The 18,960-nt window shown below is 40.5% G+C and overlaps 1 protein-coding gene across 1 annotated transcript in view; it reads right to left on the reverse strand.

Moving 5' to 3' along the window:
- The window catches only part of vstm2la (V-set and transmembrane domain containing 2 like a), a 54,375-nt gene extending 38,572 nt beyond the window's left edge, over positions 1 to 15,803 (reverse strand). The window contains exon 1 of the mRNA XM_030733889.1: positions 15,499 to 15,803. Coding sequence (XP_030589749.1) covers positions 15,499 to 15,616 — 118 coding nt within the window. The 5' untranslated portion in view covers positions 15,617 to 15,803. The remainder of the gene's footprint in view (positions 1 to 15,498) is intronic.
- Positions 15,804 to 18,960: the final 3,157 nt, after the last annotated feature.

Genomic DNA, 18,960 nt, shown 5'->3' on the forward strand with positions numbered 1-18,960 from the left:
TCACTATACCTGCCTTACCTGTTCACTCGCCGCCTGGACTTCATCTGTTCATCACCCTCCTGCCTGCCTGCTCGCCCTCCAACACTTGCTAACTCCGGACTCTTGCGGCACCCAGTTTCCCCCTCTCCCAGCAACCACCTCCCAGAGACCAAGTAAATCAGGGTCATTTCTGATCACACCATCTACATTGCTTAGGAAATACAGTTGAACAGACTTGAATATCCTTCTCTCTCTCTCTCCTCCTAGTGGCTCCACGTTCCCTGGACCTTCCCTGCTCACTCCCTGACACAACTCAGTACATATTACCTAATCTTGTATTAAATAAAGATGTTCACTGCAAAGCTGTTTTTTCGGGTTCTGCATTGTGGGTCCATTTAGTTGCCGGCTTACGAGCTGTGACAGCTTTTTACTATTTATTTAAAAAAAATGTTTAGAAATAGGTGCTTTGTTTATTAACGCAAAAAGCTTTGAAAGCTTGAAAAATGCAGAAAGCTTGAACGTGGACTTGGAACTGACAAAAAAAACCCCCCAAAACAAAACAAATAAACAAACAAACAAAAAAAAAAAACAGGACATTTTCTGTGAACTAACACAAATTTTCTGTTTTCAGTTACAGAACAAAGTCTCGGTAATGAGCTGCCAGCACAAAGAGCCATGTTGATATGTTTCCTCAGTCTATTACAGTGGCATTTCTTTATAATGTGGAAAAACTGAGACTTGTTGAAAGTGCACTTATTTCCCTTAAGAAATTTCAGTGTTCATCATCAGTTTTATAAATAGGTGGTGTTTTTTTCAACATTAGGTAATAGTTTTATTGGTGTGGTCCTCTTAAGCTCAAACTGACTGTATGTGGCCTACGAAGCATGAAACCCCTGGATTACTAATGATAATATTATAAACTATTAATGCTAAAACAATTTTTGCACATGGCTAGAATGGCTTTTTTTCTTTTGTAGAAAGGCAAAACATTACTGACAATGCCAAAGAAAAGACATGTCCCTGATCTCAAAATGCCAAAAAAAGGATGAATAAAAAAAAACAATTACAACTGATAACAGCACAGCATCTCTGCTACTTTACAGATTGTGACAGTGGCCAAAAGTACCAAAACCCACATTCTAAAACATGAAAACTATTGTTCATTGCTAGATTTACACCTCAAGGTTCTAGATCCACAAAGTACAAAATACGCAAGCTGGACACACTGTAGCTGCAGGGATACTTTGTACACACTGCACACTTAATGACTCCCTTGATACCGAAAGAAAGATGCAGATCCTGTTTCTGCAAGGAGTTTGGTTTGCAGTGATTACCACATGTACCCCAAAATTTACGTGATCCATAAATGTCGCATACAGAGAAATCAGTGTTTACAACCTGTTTACAACCTTACAACCTCCACACATGCATTCCAGTCATTTTGTGAGTCACACGAGCTGATGTATCAGTGCAACACAGAAAGGAGGGCCACTGTTTATAGAAAACTATGCTAATTAAAGCTTGTTAAATCAATTATACATAATAGCTGCACTTGTGATTTACTGAATATTCTGGTACAAACAGATTGTCTACAGACTGGGGAATAAGAAATTTATTTATATATTACACTGTAACTCAAAACCTTGTAAATAATCAATATAGTGCTTATAATAATGTGCAACACTTCTATAGCCTGTTAGAGGATGCTGCAAACGAGGCTAAATTAAGCTTTCTGGCCACTTATTTTAAAGCAAGTCTCATGCACTCCTACACCATTTTTAGATCCCAAAGACGTTTAACTGAAAATGTAGTGGGGAATGGATAAAATGGCCACTCCAGAACTGCAGTGAAAGAATTCTAACAGAGGAGAAAAGGACGTTTCTAAATGTACTGCTAAGAACCATCATCTCCAGCCAAAGCATCCCTCCAGTCAAAAGGTGATTTGATATGCAACATATTCTCATCACTAATCTCTTGTCTGCAGTTAGAGCTTCGGCAGCAAGCAGTTTCATGACTAAAGGATCCCTCTAGTAGCAATTCAGCTGGATATGCAGCATGCTCTCATCATTGATAGTGTGTCATGTTTAGGGCGATGTAGCTCCAGTATTGAGAGGCATCCTCTATAACCAAACTGTTCCTTTATGAGCTGCACAGCCAGATGCTGACAGAAATCCACCCAGGGGACAGTTAAGCACAGCTCGGAGCGGCCTCACACACATCCTCCGTGTTGTGGCAGAATATTCTCAGCATGTCTCGGCTGGAAAATGCCTGCAAATTTCTTCAGTATTAAGGTGCTTTGCTCTGCATTCTAGTAGATGCCTGTTGACTTTATTTTCATATAGAGCTCATTGGCTTTCTTGTTGAGACTTCGAGCAGAAAAAGACCTGCAGCTTACCTTAGTAAACACTTTAGTAGCGGGAGAAAAACAGCTAGCCTGGCTAATAAAAAAAAATAGGTTTAAACACCCCCTTGATTTTTTTTTTTTTTTTGCTATTTTGGAAAGAGCTCAATTCTTGTATAAACTCTAAAGATTTTCAACTCTTAAAGTTCTTCACACACAAACAATAACGCAAAAATGTGAACAAGCATAAAAGTTTGCTAAGAAAGTCAGCATTGACACTGAAGTATAAAATGCTAACTAAATGCTGTAAAAGTGAAAATGTACTGCATTACTGTTTCCTACCACTGCAAATTAAATCTCTTTGGTTTGGGACAAACAAGCAATTTGAGGCCAGCATATCAGGTATTGTAATAAATAGCATATGACACTAATTAATTGTTAATTAATGAAATTGAAACATATTAACTGTAGCTCTAACAGTAACAGACATTTACCAAAAAAAAAAAATGCAAATTGGAAGACTCGTCTAGAGCTGTTATCTGCCATGCAACCAGTCATTGCAAACCCCACTGAGAAAATACATTTACTCTTATGCAGTTCTTCCACATCAAGCTGAGTGTAATGCTATTAGTGTGTTTGTGTACGTGTGCTTTTTCATGCCTCATCCTGCACTGCCCACAGGTATCAAGCTGTCCAACTCAGCAGCCCTTTGTAAATACCATGCAGGCCCTCAGAGATGGCCAAGAGCTTATTAGTTGGACATGAAAGACAGAATTTGTGAATCACTGGCAGCCGGCTAAAGGAGGGAAAGAGCATGATTGGATTCACTAAGAGTGTGCCTGCCATTGTGTGTGTGTGTGTGTTTGTGTGTGTGCGTTTGTGAGAGAGAGAGAGAAAACCCCGAACAATACTTTGAACAACTACACACATGTGCCGGTTAATTTAGCTTGAGTTTTGGTAATTGCAAAACCAACCACTGGCTTTAGAGTGATTCACAGGCAACGGTCACACACAAACGTCCACGCTTTGTCTGTGCCCGTATATATTCACACCCGCTGTGTGAGGGAGAGGCTCTCTACAGCAGTGTAATTAGGCTTGGTCACTGCAGAAACATTTTAATGGATAACCCTGCCTGAGAATGGCCAGGGGCAGCACACGTAATTGAGCATGGTGTGTCTATGTGCTATGTGTGTGTGTGTGTGTGTGTGTGTGTGTGTGTGTGTGTAATTCACAAAGGGAGGGCTACAAAAAGGGCAATTCTTGATGCTTGCTTTGTTTTGTTTCAACTTTCTTGATTATGTGTGCAGTAGCACCTAATGAATGTGGATTTCAAAGCCCTTTGTCTTTACACTACTTGCAGGAACTTGAGTGTCTTTGCGATCACACGGCTATTCAAGGATCTGAAAAGAAATCTGGTGGGGGGAGCTCTCACTTGAGACGTTACCGAAGCTGTAATTTTATGTAACTTTGCAACATCACCAAAATTTCTAAGGTGTCCTCAGGCTGTCTGGTTTACAGCTTAATGTCTATAAGGAAAGTTTTTAAAGGACTCTCTACACAGCCCTAAGTATACCCCTAACCCATTCAATAGCTCGCAGAACCATTTTTAACAGCAATAACTTGAAGTAACTGTTTTCTGTATGCCTTTATCAGTCCCTCACATCATTGTTGAGGAATTTTGCTTCAGTTCATTGTTTATAGGCATCTGTTTATGCACAGCTCTCTTAAGCTCCTGCTACAGCATTCAATCAGATTGTGGTCTGGACTTTGACTGGGCCACTGCAACACCTCTTTTCTTTTTCAGTCATTCTGCTGTAGATTTGCTGCTGTGCTCAGGATCGCTGTCCTGTTGCATGATACAATTTTTGCCAAGCTTTAACTGTCGGACAGATGGCCTCACATTTGACTCTAGAATACTTTGGATTTTGCCAAATGCGGCTCTGTGCATGATGGCCAAATATCTCCACTTTGGTTTCATCTGTCAGTACATTCTTCCAGAAGTCTCGTGGTTTGTTCAGATGTAACTTTGCAAACCTAAGCTGTGCTGCCATGTTCTTTTTAGAGAGAACAGGCTCGCTCCTGGCAACCTTTTCAAACAAGCCACACTTGCTCAATCTTCAGTTATAATTTTACTGTTATGAATACATTTAATACTAACTGAGGCCTGTAAAGTCTGAGATGACCACGATGGTGCTGAGTGCCAAGACTTGAAACCACAGAACTGCACAGAGTCCTGTGAAAACTAAACTAACGCCTGACTATTAGTCCGTGGACAAGTTACTTTTAACTGCTGTCTTATTCACAGGAGGTTGCCATGGTGGATACCTCAGCTCTGATTTGGCAGATTTCTTCTTTTTAAAAAACACTAGATGCCTTTCTCCTCCCGGGATAAAACCAGGGATCTTTCACATGTTAGGCAAGTGTGTAAACCACTAAACTACTATGCCACTATTGACAAACTTCCCCTTGTAAGGGTAATTCATCTGTAACAATTTATTAAGTTTTGATAGTCAACATAGACAACTATTGGTTAAGGAAATGGTGAAAGGATGCACCCTTTAATTCAGGTTTAAAAATTCAACCAACAAAAAGCAAATGTCAGGACTGTCCTAGTTTCCTTGGATTGGATTGTGGATTCATCTCATGCGCTTGCTTCATGTAGTTTTACACTGTTGCATCAAGTTTTGCAGAATAAAGCAAATAATACACTTTCACAGCTAACCTCGCCTTGTTCCAACACTCACTGGAGGTACAGGACGTGTCTATCTAAGAAACATTTAAACCCAGCAATGTTTTTAATGGCTGCACCCTAAAATCAAGCAGAGGTTTTTGGGGACCTCTTCATTTGGCAATATCTAAGACGTCAGGCTTTCCCAAAATTAAGCCTGATGTCTCAGAAATAAAGTTCAGTGGGCCAAATCTCATTGTTGGGCCTGAAAGGGTTTAATATTGAAGGCAATACTGACTGCGAGTTGTATGAATAATGTAACCTTTCCGCGCTGCTCTTGAAACAGTGCTTCAGAAAATCATCAAACTGTACTGTAAATGCTTGGTTCGATATCAGCTACATGAAAGAAGCAAACACATTAAAGCAATCTTCAAAGTCAGCCCGCCTCCCCCATATGATTGAAGTCATAGGATGCTGCCTGCTGATTATGTGATGGGTTGATTTCAAAGGCCTGACACAGGGCCCCATAACATCACAGCATATAGAACAGCGGGAGTCACTGTACTTTCTTGAGAGCCTCAAGTCCTTAAGAGGCAGTTGCCATGGTGAGGAATTGGTAGGTTAGGAGAAAGGAATGGGTGTATGAAACAATCAAAGTAACTTACATCTGGGAAGTAGAAGCTAATGAAGCTCACATGTAGACAGACAACTACAGCCTGCATAATAGGCACAAGCAGACCGAAGCTGACTTCTGCTGGCAGATTTTACTGGCTAAACCTATCTACCAGATGTTTTACACATCCAGCTGACTGCCCACTGCAGAAGACTTAAAGGAATGGGACTGAAAAGTCTGGGAAATCCACAAAGACTGGACCTTTATGTGAGCTCCTCAGGATTGTAGGATCTTGACTCTCAAGATGGAACACGTTTCTTAACTTATTAGTCAAAATATAATTAAGATGAAGTAAGTTTGTTATTGCAGAAGCCAGTGTGGTTGCCCATGTGATCAAACCAGCAATCTGTATTGCATTTTAAAAAATAAATTCTTAAATAAGTCTTGCTTCTTGTTCTAACAGCCAAAGGCACAGAGGTAGAACTTGTATCTACTGCACATGAGGACGTATGGAGCAATAACTGCTGCAATTGAGAGCATCACAAACAGCCTCTTCTGGCCTTCAGCAGAGCAGCTCATAAAAATGAATATTACATGGTAGCACAATGGACTTGGGTGATTACTTTTCATAAGTCTTACCAGTATGTAAATGATGAATTCACTGCAATTGAGTGATGTGGCAGCCTTGTAATTGCATTGCTGCATTAAATGTGATTAAGAAGCACTCCAGCAGTTGTGCGGTTGATTTTGTTTTTAAACAAATATGCAACACCAGCTTTTCACTCTTCTTTTCATTTCTTTTCCTCTGGGGAAATGAAACATTGTGTGATGTCACGGCGTCGTACAGCACCAGGATTTCATTCTTTCTTTTTAATATTCATGATGTATAGCATTGACCCAAAAGAGTAAAAGCAGTTCAAGTAATCAACATTGTGGAAACATGTAATACAGCTGCCTGTTCTGGAAAAAAAAAAGGCAGCAGAAACCAGAGAGACTCTTCAGAGAACAATGGGACTTCACTAAATTATGTGGCACCCTGCTGAAGGCTGAGGAGCTCTTTCAGGCTGTAAATGACTGATCCTGGACCACGGATACATAACGTTCCCCTCTTTGCCTGTCTCCTTCCTCCTCCTCCTCCTCCTCCTCGTCTTCCTCCTCCTCTTCCTCCTTCAGTGAGACTGCCAACAGATAAATCCTGCCAAGTGCCTCCCCAGGAGAAGTATGTGTGTGTGTCACTCTGTCTGAATCTGAGAGCCTTTGTGTATGTGTGTGTGTGTCTCCACTTTGATGGCAACGTTGGCAGTAATGTGTCTAATGGAAGATAAGCAACACTCTCTCAGACAAGACTTCACAGCCTAGCACTTCGCTCAACATCATCATGCTGAGAGGGAATAGAGGGAATACTCTATCCCCCTCTCCATCACTTGGCACATACACACACGCGCACAAAACTCAGCAGTGTACACCCATGCAAAACGCACACACAGAGACACAGAACACAGAGGGTGGGGATCATCTCTGTCAAAGCTGCCTTTATCATCTCTCACACAAAGTCCACAGAGCCTCACACACATGCACGCGCACACACATCCATGGGTCAGATGATGAGTTCCGGAGATGAGTTTCTGCCATAGAGGGACACCTCAGAGAAAGTGTAGCTTTGCAAAGCCACATTCAAAGCTGTCTGCAATCATTTCCCCTCCACAGTGTCCACTCCCACCCACCCACACACCCACACAAACCAGAGAAGTCTTTGCAAGAGAGTGAAGGACGAACACGGCAGACGGTACTTGCACAGAAAGACAGAGGGAGAGTCCTTGACTGCTGGGTGACCCCACAGCTTGTTTGTGCCGATTTTGAAGAGAGTTCCGATCGAGGGGGAAGCGAAAGGAGAGGTCTCACAGTGTATTACACACAACAAGGCGAGCGGTGACAGCCGAGGGAAGGGAGGAAGAAGTAAGAATGATGGAGGACACAGAAGGTCTGAGACCGCACTGTCTAGCAACGAGCAGAACATCTGAACTGATGCCATGTTTTTATTCAGGTTAGGCTGATAAATCGGCCGCTTTTATCAGCGAGTCTGTGTTGACTTGTCATATGAAATCGTTCCTGGTCGCAGGTACAGAACAACTATAAAACAGCAGGAGTGATGTTTCAGTGCTTTGAGTATCTGCTGTTAATTTTTTTAAATGGTTCATTTTCTCTGAAAATTCATTATTCATTCACTTCACTTTCTACCCAAATCATGTGGAGTCACAGAAGAGCAGCGTCATTTCAAAATCTGCGAGATTAACCTAAAAAGGTCAGCTGTTGTGTTTTAAGTTAATTAACTGCAATTTTCTTAGGAGATATACAACAGTTAATCGATTAAATGATAAAAAGCCTTAAAGAGCAACTTTAATAATTGTTTTAACTTAAACATGCTCTTTTTTTTTGAAAAATATATTCAAAAATACACCGAGCTTTTAATTTTCTCCAAACAAAGGCCTCCTTGGGGGGTTCATGCAGCTGTTGCTCTCAGAAAACAACTGACAATGGTTGTGACTACTCATATGAGTTTATAAGATGCTGTTCCCAGTTGATCATCAGCCCATGTGTGTTTCATCAGGCTGCTCGGGTAAATTTTGGGTGGCTAGGTTGGTTGCTGTGGCCATCCTCGATGCCATTCAGCTGTCTTATTTTCAGGTAGGCTTAGACTCTGCGCTGGTAACCATAACTTTTGTTCTGGAGGGCCACTCTAGTCAGAAACTTGTAGCAGGTGGAGAACTGGTTCAAGCGTCACTACGCTCAGCTCACTGAGGCTACAGAGCAGAACAGGGACTACATTTACCAGCTACAGATGGTGGAATCTGCCCATAGGATGAGGAATCTACTGGAGAAGGAGCGTATTATGAGTCTGGTATGTTACGTCCTGTTCTCATGCATTTCAAACAGCCTCCTTTCGTAACACACACACACACACACACACACACACACACACACACACACACACACACACACACACACACACACACACACACACACACACACACACACCAAATCTAATTCAGTGGGAAAGACTGCAGATTCATCATGTAACTATAACTGGATTATGGTTAGGAAAACAGCTAAAGTAACAAAAATTGTGTTAGTGTCTAAAAATATATTGACTTAACTTTATTATGGATGCTGTCATTTCAGATACTCTGCTGGCTCGGTTCGAGCTCAGTAGACTTATGAAAACAGTGTAGCTCTCACCCTAAAACAAGTCAAAAACTTTGGAAGTGGTGCCACGCTCAGGCTAACAATACCTGTGTAGCTTTTCACCAAGTTGCTGGTCATTATCAACCTGAACCTCAGAAACACCTCTGGTAGCTGATCTTTAATTGTGTCCAAAATGAAAGCAGCACTGTAGATTTTGTGAGCTTACTTTCAGAAATACCAACTGTCCGAGTATTTTCACTCTCAGCAGCGCCTCTGTGTTTATTCGCTTTTGGTAATTAGAGGTGCTTTTGGACCAGAGCTAATTATACCAAACTTGGGAAGCAACATAACCCATCAAATTGATTATGTCTATGACTAAGCCATTTCACATTTTATTTCATTGCTTCAAAATAATCTGTTGAGTTTTCTGCTATTATGTGGCAGTGCTTGAAAATTAAACAGCTATCATGAAGACGTAGCTGTCAGCGAATGGTGAAGAGCAGGAAAGACCAACACCCATTAATGTGAAAATATCATGAATTACCACTCTCAGTACACTTTGCTCATAAAATGATATGCATGCAAAGTTAGGAGATGTGAAAAAGATTCATTTTTAATTCCTGAGAAAAATTTTGTATTTTGTGGAGGGAAGGTGCAGCTACAGCGGTAATTCCTTTCCTTTGTGTAGTTTTTCCTAAGCTTCCCTCCAGCACTTGTCTCCTCAGTGAGGAGTATATACTGAGGTCAGGACCTAAATGCATTGGCTCTACCTACTGCTGAGCACCAACAAGCTTTAAAACTGTCAGCTTGCCCCTCTTTCCTCACCCATCCTTCCTGTTTGTTCTGACACAGTCCTTCTTTTTCTATTTTTGAATCTCTTTCTGTGCCGCTCATTAACGGTGGGAGAGAGACAGAGAGAGTATACCCGAAGGAAATTCAGGCTACAAAACCCATCAGGAAAAAAGGTCAAATTAAACATTTGAGGTGTAGAATAAACAGAGGCTTGTATATGGCAGTGCATCATGGGGATGCTTACATTTTCATTCCCAAATAATTAGATTTTTTTGTGATTAATTGTTAAGCCTCTGTCAGAAAACAGAAATTCTCGTCACGGTTTTTTTAAAAATGTTTTTTTTTTTTTCTACCGTCACTAACAAAAAAACCCCTTACAATGACATAGAAAGGAGAAAAGCATCAAATGCTCACATTTGAGAAGCCAGAAAACATCAAACACTTATTACTTTTGCTCGATAAGTTGAATTAAATGTTTTGATTAGTGCAAATTCAGTTGGCAAATCAATGACAACAAACTGTTGTAAACCCCCATGAGGGGGTTGGGGGTTTGGGATGGGGGGGGGGGGGGGGGGGGGCTGCACTGTACACTGTGTCCTGCAGTCTATATATTGTCATGTTTAACTTATTAAAACACATCACAGTTTTGAATATTTAAAAAAGTCATGTTCTTTCTATCAACATTCATCTTATATATGAAACCAGAAACCCATCTTTCCCTGGCGTTACCATAGCAGCCTGAGACATTAGCATTATAATTGCTAATCATGCTTTAGTTGCCCAGAGTGAATACTGTCATGAATGAAGTAGTGATTGTTGAAATTTGTTGAGGTGATTGCTAAGAATATGGTAGTTAAAATTCATATTTCTGCACTGCAGAACTCAAAAACTCAGCTGCCTTTTTGTTTGTCTTCATTCAGTCAGCGATGCAAAAAAAAAAAAAGATGGAAGAGCAAAAAAAAAAAGAAAAAACTTAGTGGACATGAAAGACTGCATTGGGAGTTGGCAGTTAAGTAACATGCTGCATGACTGAAAGGAAAATGAAATTTAACAGGGATAATCTGGGGAATTTGCTTTCTTGTTTAAAGTTAGATCACACAAAATAAGAAGATACAGCAGAAAGTTGTGACTGACTACCTTAAATTAGCTACATAGACTTTCTGAAGTTTAATTGCCAGTGTTACATTGCAACCAGTGGAAACTGGTTTCTGCAACCAAAAGTTACGTTTATTTCCCACTAGGAGGTAGCAACCAGCAGCAATTCAGGGCCGGGCTCTGTTAAGAGTGGTTATTTCTGTAGGAAGACTTGCAGCTGTGTACAGCTCATCCACAGTGTTGCTATTTCTTCATGGTAGCTAGCTATGGCAGCTACATCCTACTGATGTTCTTAATCCCAGCTACAAAGCTCCGGCTGATTGATTGGAAACAGGAATCAATGTGCTCAGCTACTGATCTATTCTCCACCCACTCAAAGGAAGGATATGGGTAGTAATTCAGGGGATGATGTCGAGAATCACATTAAGTTTGCAAATGCTTTATCAGTTGTTTCCCCATTACAGTATGCTATAATCATAGGGCTGGCTTGAAAAGCCATAAAGCTTCCACCAAACAGTGACTGATCACTACCCAAAATCCAGCCAGTGGATTTATTTTGCTTATAAAGAATTTATTCTGTGTTCTCTTGGAAAGGTAAATGCATAACCCACCATCACGAGGACAAACTTGAAGCGGGACTATTTTTTTAAATTCAAACTGAGGAACAGATGTGAAAACGGAAACATTGCTCTTATTTTCTGCATCGCACTACTTGCCTTTTATTTTTTTACCTGAACAAAAATCTCTGTGAGACGAAGCAGCTGTTTTTCGTAATTATGCTAGAAAAAATAAATACAGCGAAGTGTTTATTCAGTGCTACTTGGATTGGTGCCCATATTAGCTGACCCAGTTCAGTCTTCTATATTTGTAACACTAAATCTGTGCACCTGACTGGGTGTTTCATGACAGTTGCTCTTCTTTGTTGTCACTGCTGTGATGATGTATGGATCCCCGGCATCATGCCAATGCGTCACCATCGCATGTGAACCGTGAGTGAGGAGGCGAGGAGCAGACATGGCCATTTGGTGTCTGATTCCATAGAAGGCAGGAGTAAACCCTACAAGCTGCTGCTCAGTGTTTGCCAGTGCTATTGCGTTGGCCACTGTTAAATTTTTAATAGTCTAACAGTAGTGTGATGTCATTAGCTGGTGCTCCAGTTTGCCTTTAGTGGAAGCCCCCCCCCATCCTCCTACATTTATATTGCAACAAATGCTTAAAAAGGGAATTTCAGCTGGTAAAGACAGCTGTAAAAGAGGTGCAACCATCACAGTCTGTGGCTGCATCTGTGCCAGATTGGGGGTTTATGCTCATGCACCCATTTACTACATTCTTCTCAAATAACTGTCACAGTATGGAGGAGCAGCCATGCCTGAAGCCTTTTAAGGCGGTGCAGCGGCCATAAAAGATTGCTCCCTTGCTGAATGGTGAGTAATTCACTTGTTGAACAGAGGAAAACGGTTAATCCAATCTAATAATGGGAAAATGGTACTGGTTTCTCTGGTGGCAAAGGTCATGCTTGGTGAAGATAAATGAATGTTGCTAAGTGAAGGCACACAGACAGATGTATTCTTTAATACTCTCTTTACCACTTTGGAAAATGGGTTTCACCTTAGACTGATGCTGAATAAAAGGGGTTAAAGGTGATAAATGGACAGCAGCTCTGGTAATATTATTCAAACCCCTGACCACTGCTTTCACACTGCTTTTTTTTTTTTTTTTTTTTTTTTTTTTGGCCGAATGGCTCATTTACCCTTCACTGATTAATTAAGGCAATTGATTGGTTGGAATAATTGCCTCACATCCTCCTAATTAGGATTTAATTGAATAGTATCAATGACTAAAACAGCGTCTGGGCAGATGTAGACTGGAAATCTTTGCTCGATTTTCATACCGCTCCAAACTGTTTTTCTTCCTATTTTTTTTTTTTTATTTCCTTCCTTTTGTTCTCACTCTTCTGTATTACCGCTTGTGCAGGAAAGGGAAAGCGAGGATGAATTATGACCCCCAGAGGCTCAGAAACCACCAATATGAGCCAAATGGGAAAGAAAATGAGGGTCTTTCAATTCTCCTCAGTTGACCCTGTCATGCCATTTGTTGGACATGACTCACTGTGGTGTGGCCCCTGCTGTGAATTCACCTCATAACTACAGATGTCATGGCAAAATGTCTTCTGCAAATATAAAGGTGTTAACTGAGTACAGGTGGGTTTATCCCCATCAAAATCTCTGCGCCTTCATCACTCCTCCCCTGCTCGCTCATTATAAGAACAATCCATTTGAAAATCCTATTAGACTTAACTCCATACCACAGTATTATGCACTGTGCTTTACTAATTATTACATTGCAAGGCCATTTAGTATTTCAATTAGGAACCACACTACATGAATCTGGTAATGCACTTGCTTCTGCAGGAGCTTTAAATCTCTTGTTGCCCTCCTCTTTTCTCTCATTTTTACCCTCAGGACAAAACAAAAACAAGTGTATCTGCACACACTCATTTCCATAAAAATCCTGCACACCCACTGTCCTAAAATATGTCTTCCCACAAGCACATTATTCAACTTGGGGGAAAAAAAAAAAGAGTCAGAGTCTTTATTTTACAGATGCACCACGACCTGTCATAAAATATTATTCATGTTGGTCCACATGGAACAAAGTGATAAATATTTTAAGCTGAAATATAGAGAAAGCGTTTCACCAGGATATCACTACAAAGGGTGGACAGATCTAATGGATGGTATATATAATGAGAATCCTGCTCAGCCTTCACACCAGGTTGGATGCTGTTAAATCATGTAGCCAGAGGGACTCCCTGTAGTGACCACAAAGAATTCAATATATATGGATCCCTGCAGGTATAACCTTAAAGCTGCGCCCTTAACTAATAGTGAGACAGTGATGATCCCAGACAAAAGACCTAATGAAATTTTCCATCTGTAAATATTACACAAAAACATGCCACACGGTTGACTGTTGAGGGGTCAAAGGTCATTGACTAGGAAATGAAGATAATACATTTTTCCTCCATAAATGACCACTTTTATGATGTGAATATGATATGTAAAGCCACATTCAGGAGCTGTTTTGCTCAGCTTGTTACACTGCCACATTTACCAAAGGTAATTAAAAAAAAAAAAAAAAAAGAAACTATATAATTTTTAAACTGATGACTTTTAAAGGTGCAACAGAAGGGCGTGCTGTTGCTTCTAAACAGCCTTACCTGAGTTTCTTACATTTCTACTGCACATGGACATCTGAGCAGCTGATGTTCACGTATAGCAAGAAATCATCCAACAATAAACCTGCACGGTGATTTGCTGGAGGAGTAACACAATCTGTTTTGCTACTGGGACAAGGCCTCCAGACTTCTGCCGATGTCAGGGGTGGGGGGTGGTGGTGGTGGTGGGTGGTAAGCAATGTGCAAGGAAGCATACTTGCAGCAATAAGCGCTGGTTTCAAAATCTCGAGTGGTCCTCCACCAAAATATTCAGCTGTTGCTTTACGCTTTCATTCACCAACGACCTGTCCTTCGATATGAGTGATAAATAGCCAGAATTGATCTCTGAGCAGAATTAGATTATGCTACAGATTCGCCGTCCCATCTTGATGTTCAATGCAGCATTACACAAGATTACAGAAACAGCACAAGCTGGTTAGCATGCTTACGGACTTACAATACAGCTCATAGACATCTCTGATATAGCATCATAGCTGTTAGTGCTTTACATTTGGTTGATAATGGTGGTTATTTTTTGTTTTTAATGGTTTGAATTAGTTTTTATAAATATTTAAGATTATCTCATTTTTTGGTCAAAAATATCTACATTTTCACAGCTCTGATTTCAGCCACTCCTGCATGCAAAATGGATTACAGCTGATCTCATTCCTCTCAAGTTTCATTTACTTTCTCTGGTTGCAAATGTGATTTTACATCTATGCGTTTCATTTTTGATGTAACCATGCTTTAAGGTGTATTTTTACATATGAATGGTATGCCTTAGAGTCTCAGTGCACATTTAATAGTGAAGGAAAAGTGCACTTCCTCCTTTTTTTGACCCAGACAAACATAGCACTGCTAGCACATCTGCCAAGCTGGCAGCATGACACCTGTGGAGACTGGCAGGCTCAGCCAAAGTTACCAGGACAAACTAGAGAGCTGTGGCATTCACTGTGTGTTAGACTTTATGACGTAACCAAGCGTAAACCCTGGAGGCCATTTAGGAAAGCTCCTGTTGAGAGGGAAGGGTGCTGAGCTGAACCGGATCAAAGGTTGTTCAGTAAAGATTTTATTGGAATACGACAAGAGCATATTAACATCCATCTGTCAGCTGGCATCACCTCTGCTCTGGCCGGATGAATCACCCACTGATCAGGAGACAGGAGGATGAGCAGAACTGGTGGAAAGCCGCAGCTCTTAAGAGAAAACAAAATCAAGCCAGTCATGGGGGCTGGCTGGCTCGCCATGCACCACAAGATCACAACTCATTAAAAATGGTGATAACATGAATTAGATTTCACTGAAAATGGTCTAAATTTAAATTACAAAGCTTGTTTTCTGACTGGATGATGAGCACTTTTTATGTTTTCCATTTTTGCATGAAAGCAAAAAAAAATTAAACAACAAAAAAACAGAAGCACTTTGAGTCACCACATTTGCATTACTTGACACACCATCACCATTAGCACCAGCCTCAAGCCTGTGCACTGCTCTTTGTTTAATTCTCCCTCTGCATATGCAGATGGCATCACCTTTGCCATCCTCTCCACAGCCACTTTCCATGCCCCCTTCCTAAAAGAGAATAAGTCTGAAGCGGAGCTTAAACCTACCGTTCCCAGAGATGTGGTTCTCTATCTCGCCGTGTCCAGCTTGCCTCGTGGAGACACTAAGTTGCATGTAGAGTCCCATGTAATGTAAACTCCCCAACAGCACCCTGAACGCTCCCATTTCGCTTCTGTTTTTATCTTACGCTCTTTCCCCCTCTTTTTCACATCGAGTGGAGTGCACGTCGAATTTTTTTTTCTTTTTTTCTCTCTTTCTTTTGTTGTTGTTTAATCCAGAAGGATTGTTCTGGCGATAAAGGAAGTGGGATACCTGCGAGAAATAAGGAAGAAGTCGCTGCAGCCTCCTTCTATGCCAGCTGACTGACTGAGTGAGTGAACGTGGCTCTGCTTCCGCTCGCTCGGTTCTACATGCGGCGGAGGGAGACTTCCCCCCATTAGAAAGTGCCACGGCTTGCAGTGGGGAATATCAATTATGAGAGGAGTGATATTGCAAACATTCAGTAAACTTAATGACGCCGAATTTTTCATTAACGAAATCCGCTTTTATGAAGCCGCACGTGAACAATAAAAGGTTGAAAACCCCACAATATGTTACTATTCACAGTAATTACTATTTTAGTATTATTCTGTTTTAATAATATGACTTAATATAGTCACAAAGACGCGTTTTTCACCAGACAAGCATACAAGGGAGTTCTCCAAAGTGTTTGCTAGCAGAGAGGGAAAAAGCTGAAAACAAGACAGGTTTTATTTAAATGTAATGATAGCCAGTGGGTTGTTTCATCACTGAGATGAAATCCATACCGCAGTTTAACACAGTGAGAAACTCTCAAATAACTGAGCATCACGACCACACATGGGGAACTGCCTTCTCTGTCTACAGTAAACTGGATCAAACGAGTGTTTCCTGTGCAGCCACATTTGCTGCAGCTTTTGGGGTCTCATAGCTCACCTTTTGCATCTAATCAGCAGCCCAACTAGTCTGAAGTACAGCAGCGTTACTCCTGCTCTGCATTTGAATGGCCGCAAACAAATGTTTCCTTTGGAGCAGCTTACAGTCTGCTCACTGATTCACTGTTGTTTAGACTACCAGAGCCACAGTAACGAGCTTCACCCCTGGTTTGGAGCTGGAATGAAAGACTGATGTCAGAAGTACGCTGCCTGTGTGCTGCGTAGCTGTCCATGGTGCTTAAATGCAGCCACAGTACTGTTCGCATGAACAGTATAGAGAGAAAATTCCCACTGACAAACTGCACTATGATACAGACTGCTAGATTTTATGGATGCTTGTGCAATCTTTACTCAGCCTGAGGACCTTTCTCAATATAGAACAGCATAGCCAAGGGCATCATTTTTGTCCACCTTGTTAGAGAAAAAAAAAAAAAAAAAAATATATATATATATACACACATATATATATATATATATATATATATATATATATATATATATATATATATATATATATATATATATATATATATATATATATATATACATACACACAAGGTAGTTTTTATTAGCGCTGCTTACTGAATTTTTGCTTTAAATGCTTCAAAAATCGTACAAATTAATTAACTATAAGTTTGCTTTGAAGAAACATATGCAGCTTATAACATATTTATTTTATAATTATAATTATATTTACATTTTGCATAACATTTCTATCAAGATCATAACTTTAAATTTCTCGGGTTAAGATCTATAGATGTGTTATTTTCCAGTAGTGGGTTGACCTCTGTTTCACACAAGGCACAGCTGATATAATGAATCAAGTTGCCACATATTGTGTTTTTAACTACAAGCTATTTAGACTCCAAGACAATAAAGTAGGATTGCTTCCCCTCCAGTCTTAGGTCAGTACGCAGTAACATTGCGCTCTCTATCAAATATTGCAAGTTCAACATAATTTGTCCAGTGTTTTGTTCTAGCGACCTTGTGAAAGCTAAGCATTCTTTGTTTTTGAGGCAGGAAACAATTTTTCACAGTAATTTTTCTAAAGGGTATATTTTTCAAGTGCTTCCTGTCCATTACCACCATTCTACTTTTCCCCCTCCATCATAGATGCCTGTAGATCACTGAACAGAGACACAAGCAAGTGCATAACTCACACACAGACCTCTAATCATTCTACTAGAGGTCTCTGCAGTGCTTTTCTGTTGATCTTCAGCAGTTTTGTGCAGCCTGATTTTTAAAAAAATTTTTAATGGAGGTTTTTCACCTCATTTGTAGCTTTTTTTTAAACTGAGCCAGGGACCTAGCTCTAACCCAAATGATGTTAAAACACTGATTAACAAACAAATGAAGACATAACTAATTAACTTAACTGGCATAACTAATTTCTTTGACAAAAAAAGGGGGGAAAGCCATTATTCAATTGGTTTATTCATAGGTTCAGTGTAAAACACTGCTTCCCATAACACATGAAAAAGCGGTTGCTTTTTAGGGAAACAATGCAAAGGGTGCAGAATGGAAAGGAGGATGCCATACTTGTTGTTTTGCTTATTATCCTAGTTGTGATACCTGGTGGTCACTTTACAAGGGTGTCATTAGGACACACTTATAGTTGCATGTGTGGTAGTGCCATTTTGCCAGGCCTCAATAAAATACTATTTTCACAGTGGAGAGTGAGAGTGGATACTCTGGTGGAAACATCTTATGCAGTAAGAGAGCTCAGCCCCCTGTGCTGAGTGCTGGTGCAGAGCGGCAGTTGGACTACAGGAGCAATTAACTTTTTACAAGCCTGTGAGTTTTAGTGCTGGTAGCTTTACATATGGGAACTAGGCTGCTAATGAGGATGTAAGGAAAAGTTGATGGTGCTGAGAACTTAAGGAAAAATCTGTTTGAGCTGTATATACTCCTGCTGTCTGCATGCATCCCACCAATACTGAAGGCCATTTGGTTTCACAGTACTCACAAATCAAATTCAAAACCAATAAGGGGTGGCTGTCATTAGACCAACCCTCACCTGTCTGCTTCAGGTTTCCTACCATCTCTTCTTTTGCCTTAGACAGTCATTAATATAGGTAGAGGGTGTTAAACAGCCAGCCTGCCTCTTTCCATGTCAGCACCATTATGCTTACTCAGTGTCTGCTGTCTATATGAGCAAGCTCATGACTGAATATGTCAACTAGCAGCCTGCTAGATGTGTTTAGCAAAGCCACATGCAGTGATTTCACCTGGCAATGGACACAGATTGTTACCACCTTTTCCCCTTATCATGCTGCTTTCAGTGTGCTTTTTTTCATTTCTTGCTATGTTTACTGAGGGTCAGAATACAACCGCTTTTATAACAGCAAAATTTCAGCCCTAGATTATTTAATTGGAATGGAATAGCAGACACTTTGCTAGGAGAACTGCTGACTTTTGAGGACGTGATCACAAGTTGTGGCACATCTTGACATTTTATATCGCCCCTCATATTTGAGTACTTAAGTGCTCCACATTAGTGTTTGGTGCTGATAAGCACCAAACACTAATCAGTTTTGCTGGTCTTTGATTATAAAG

The sequence above is a fragment of the Archocentrus centrarchus genome, chromosome 7 (genome assembly GCF_007364275.1).
Source record: "Archocentrus centrarchus isolate MPI-CPG fArcCen1 chromosome 7, fArcCen1, whole genome shotgun sequence".
Lineage (NCBI taxonomy): Eukaryota > Metazoa > Chordata > Actinopteri > Cichliformes > Cichlidae > Archocentrus > Archocentrus centrarchus.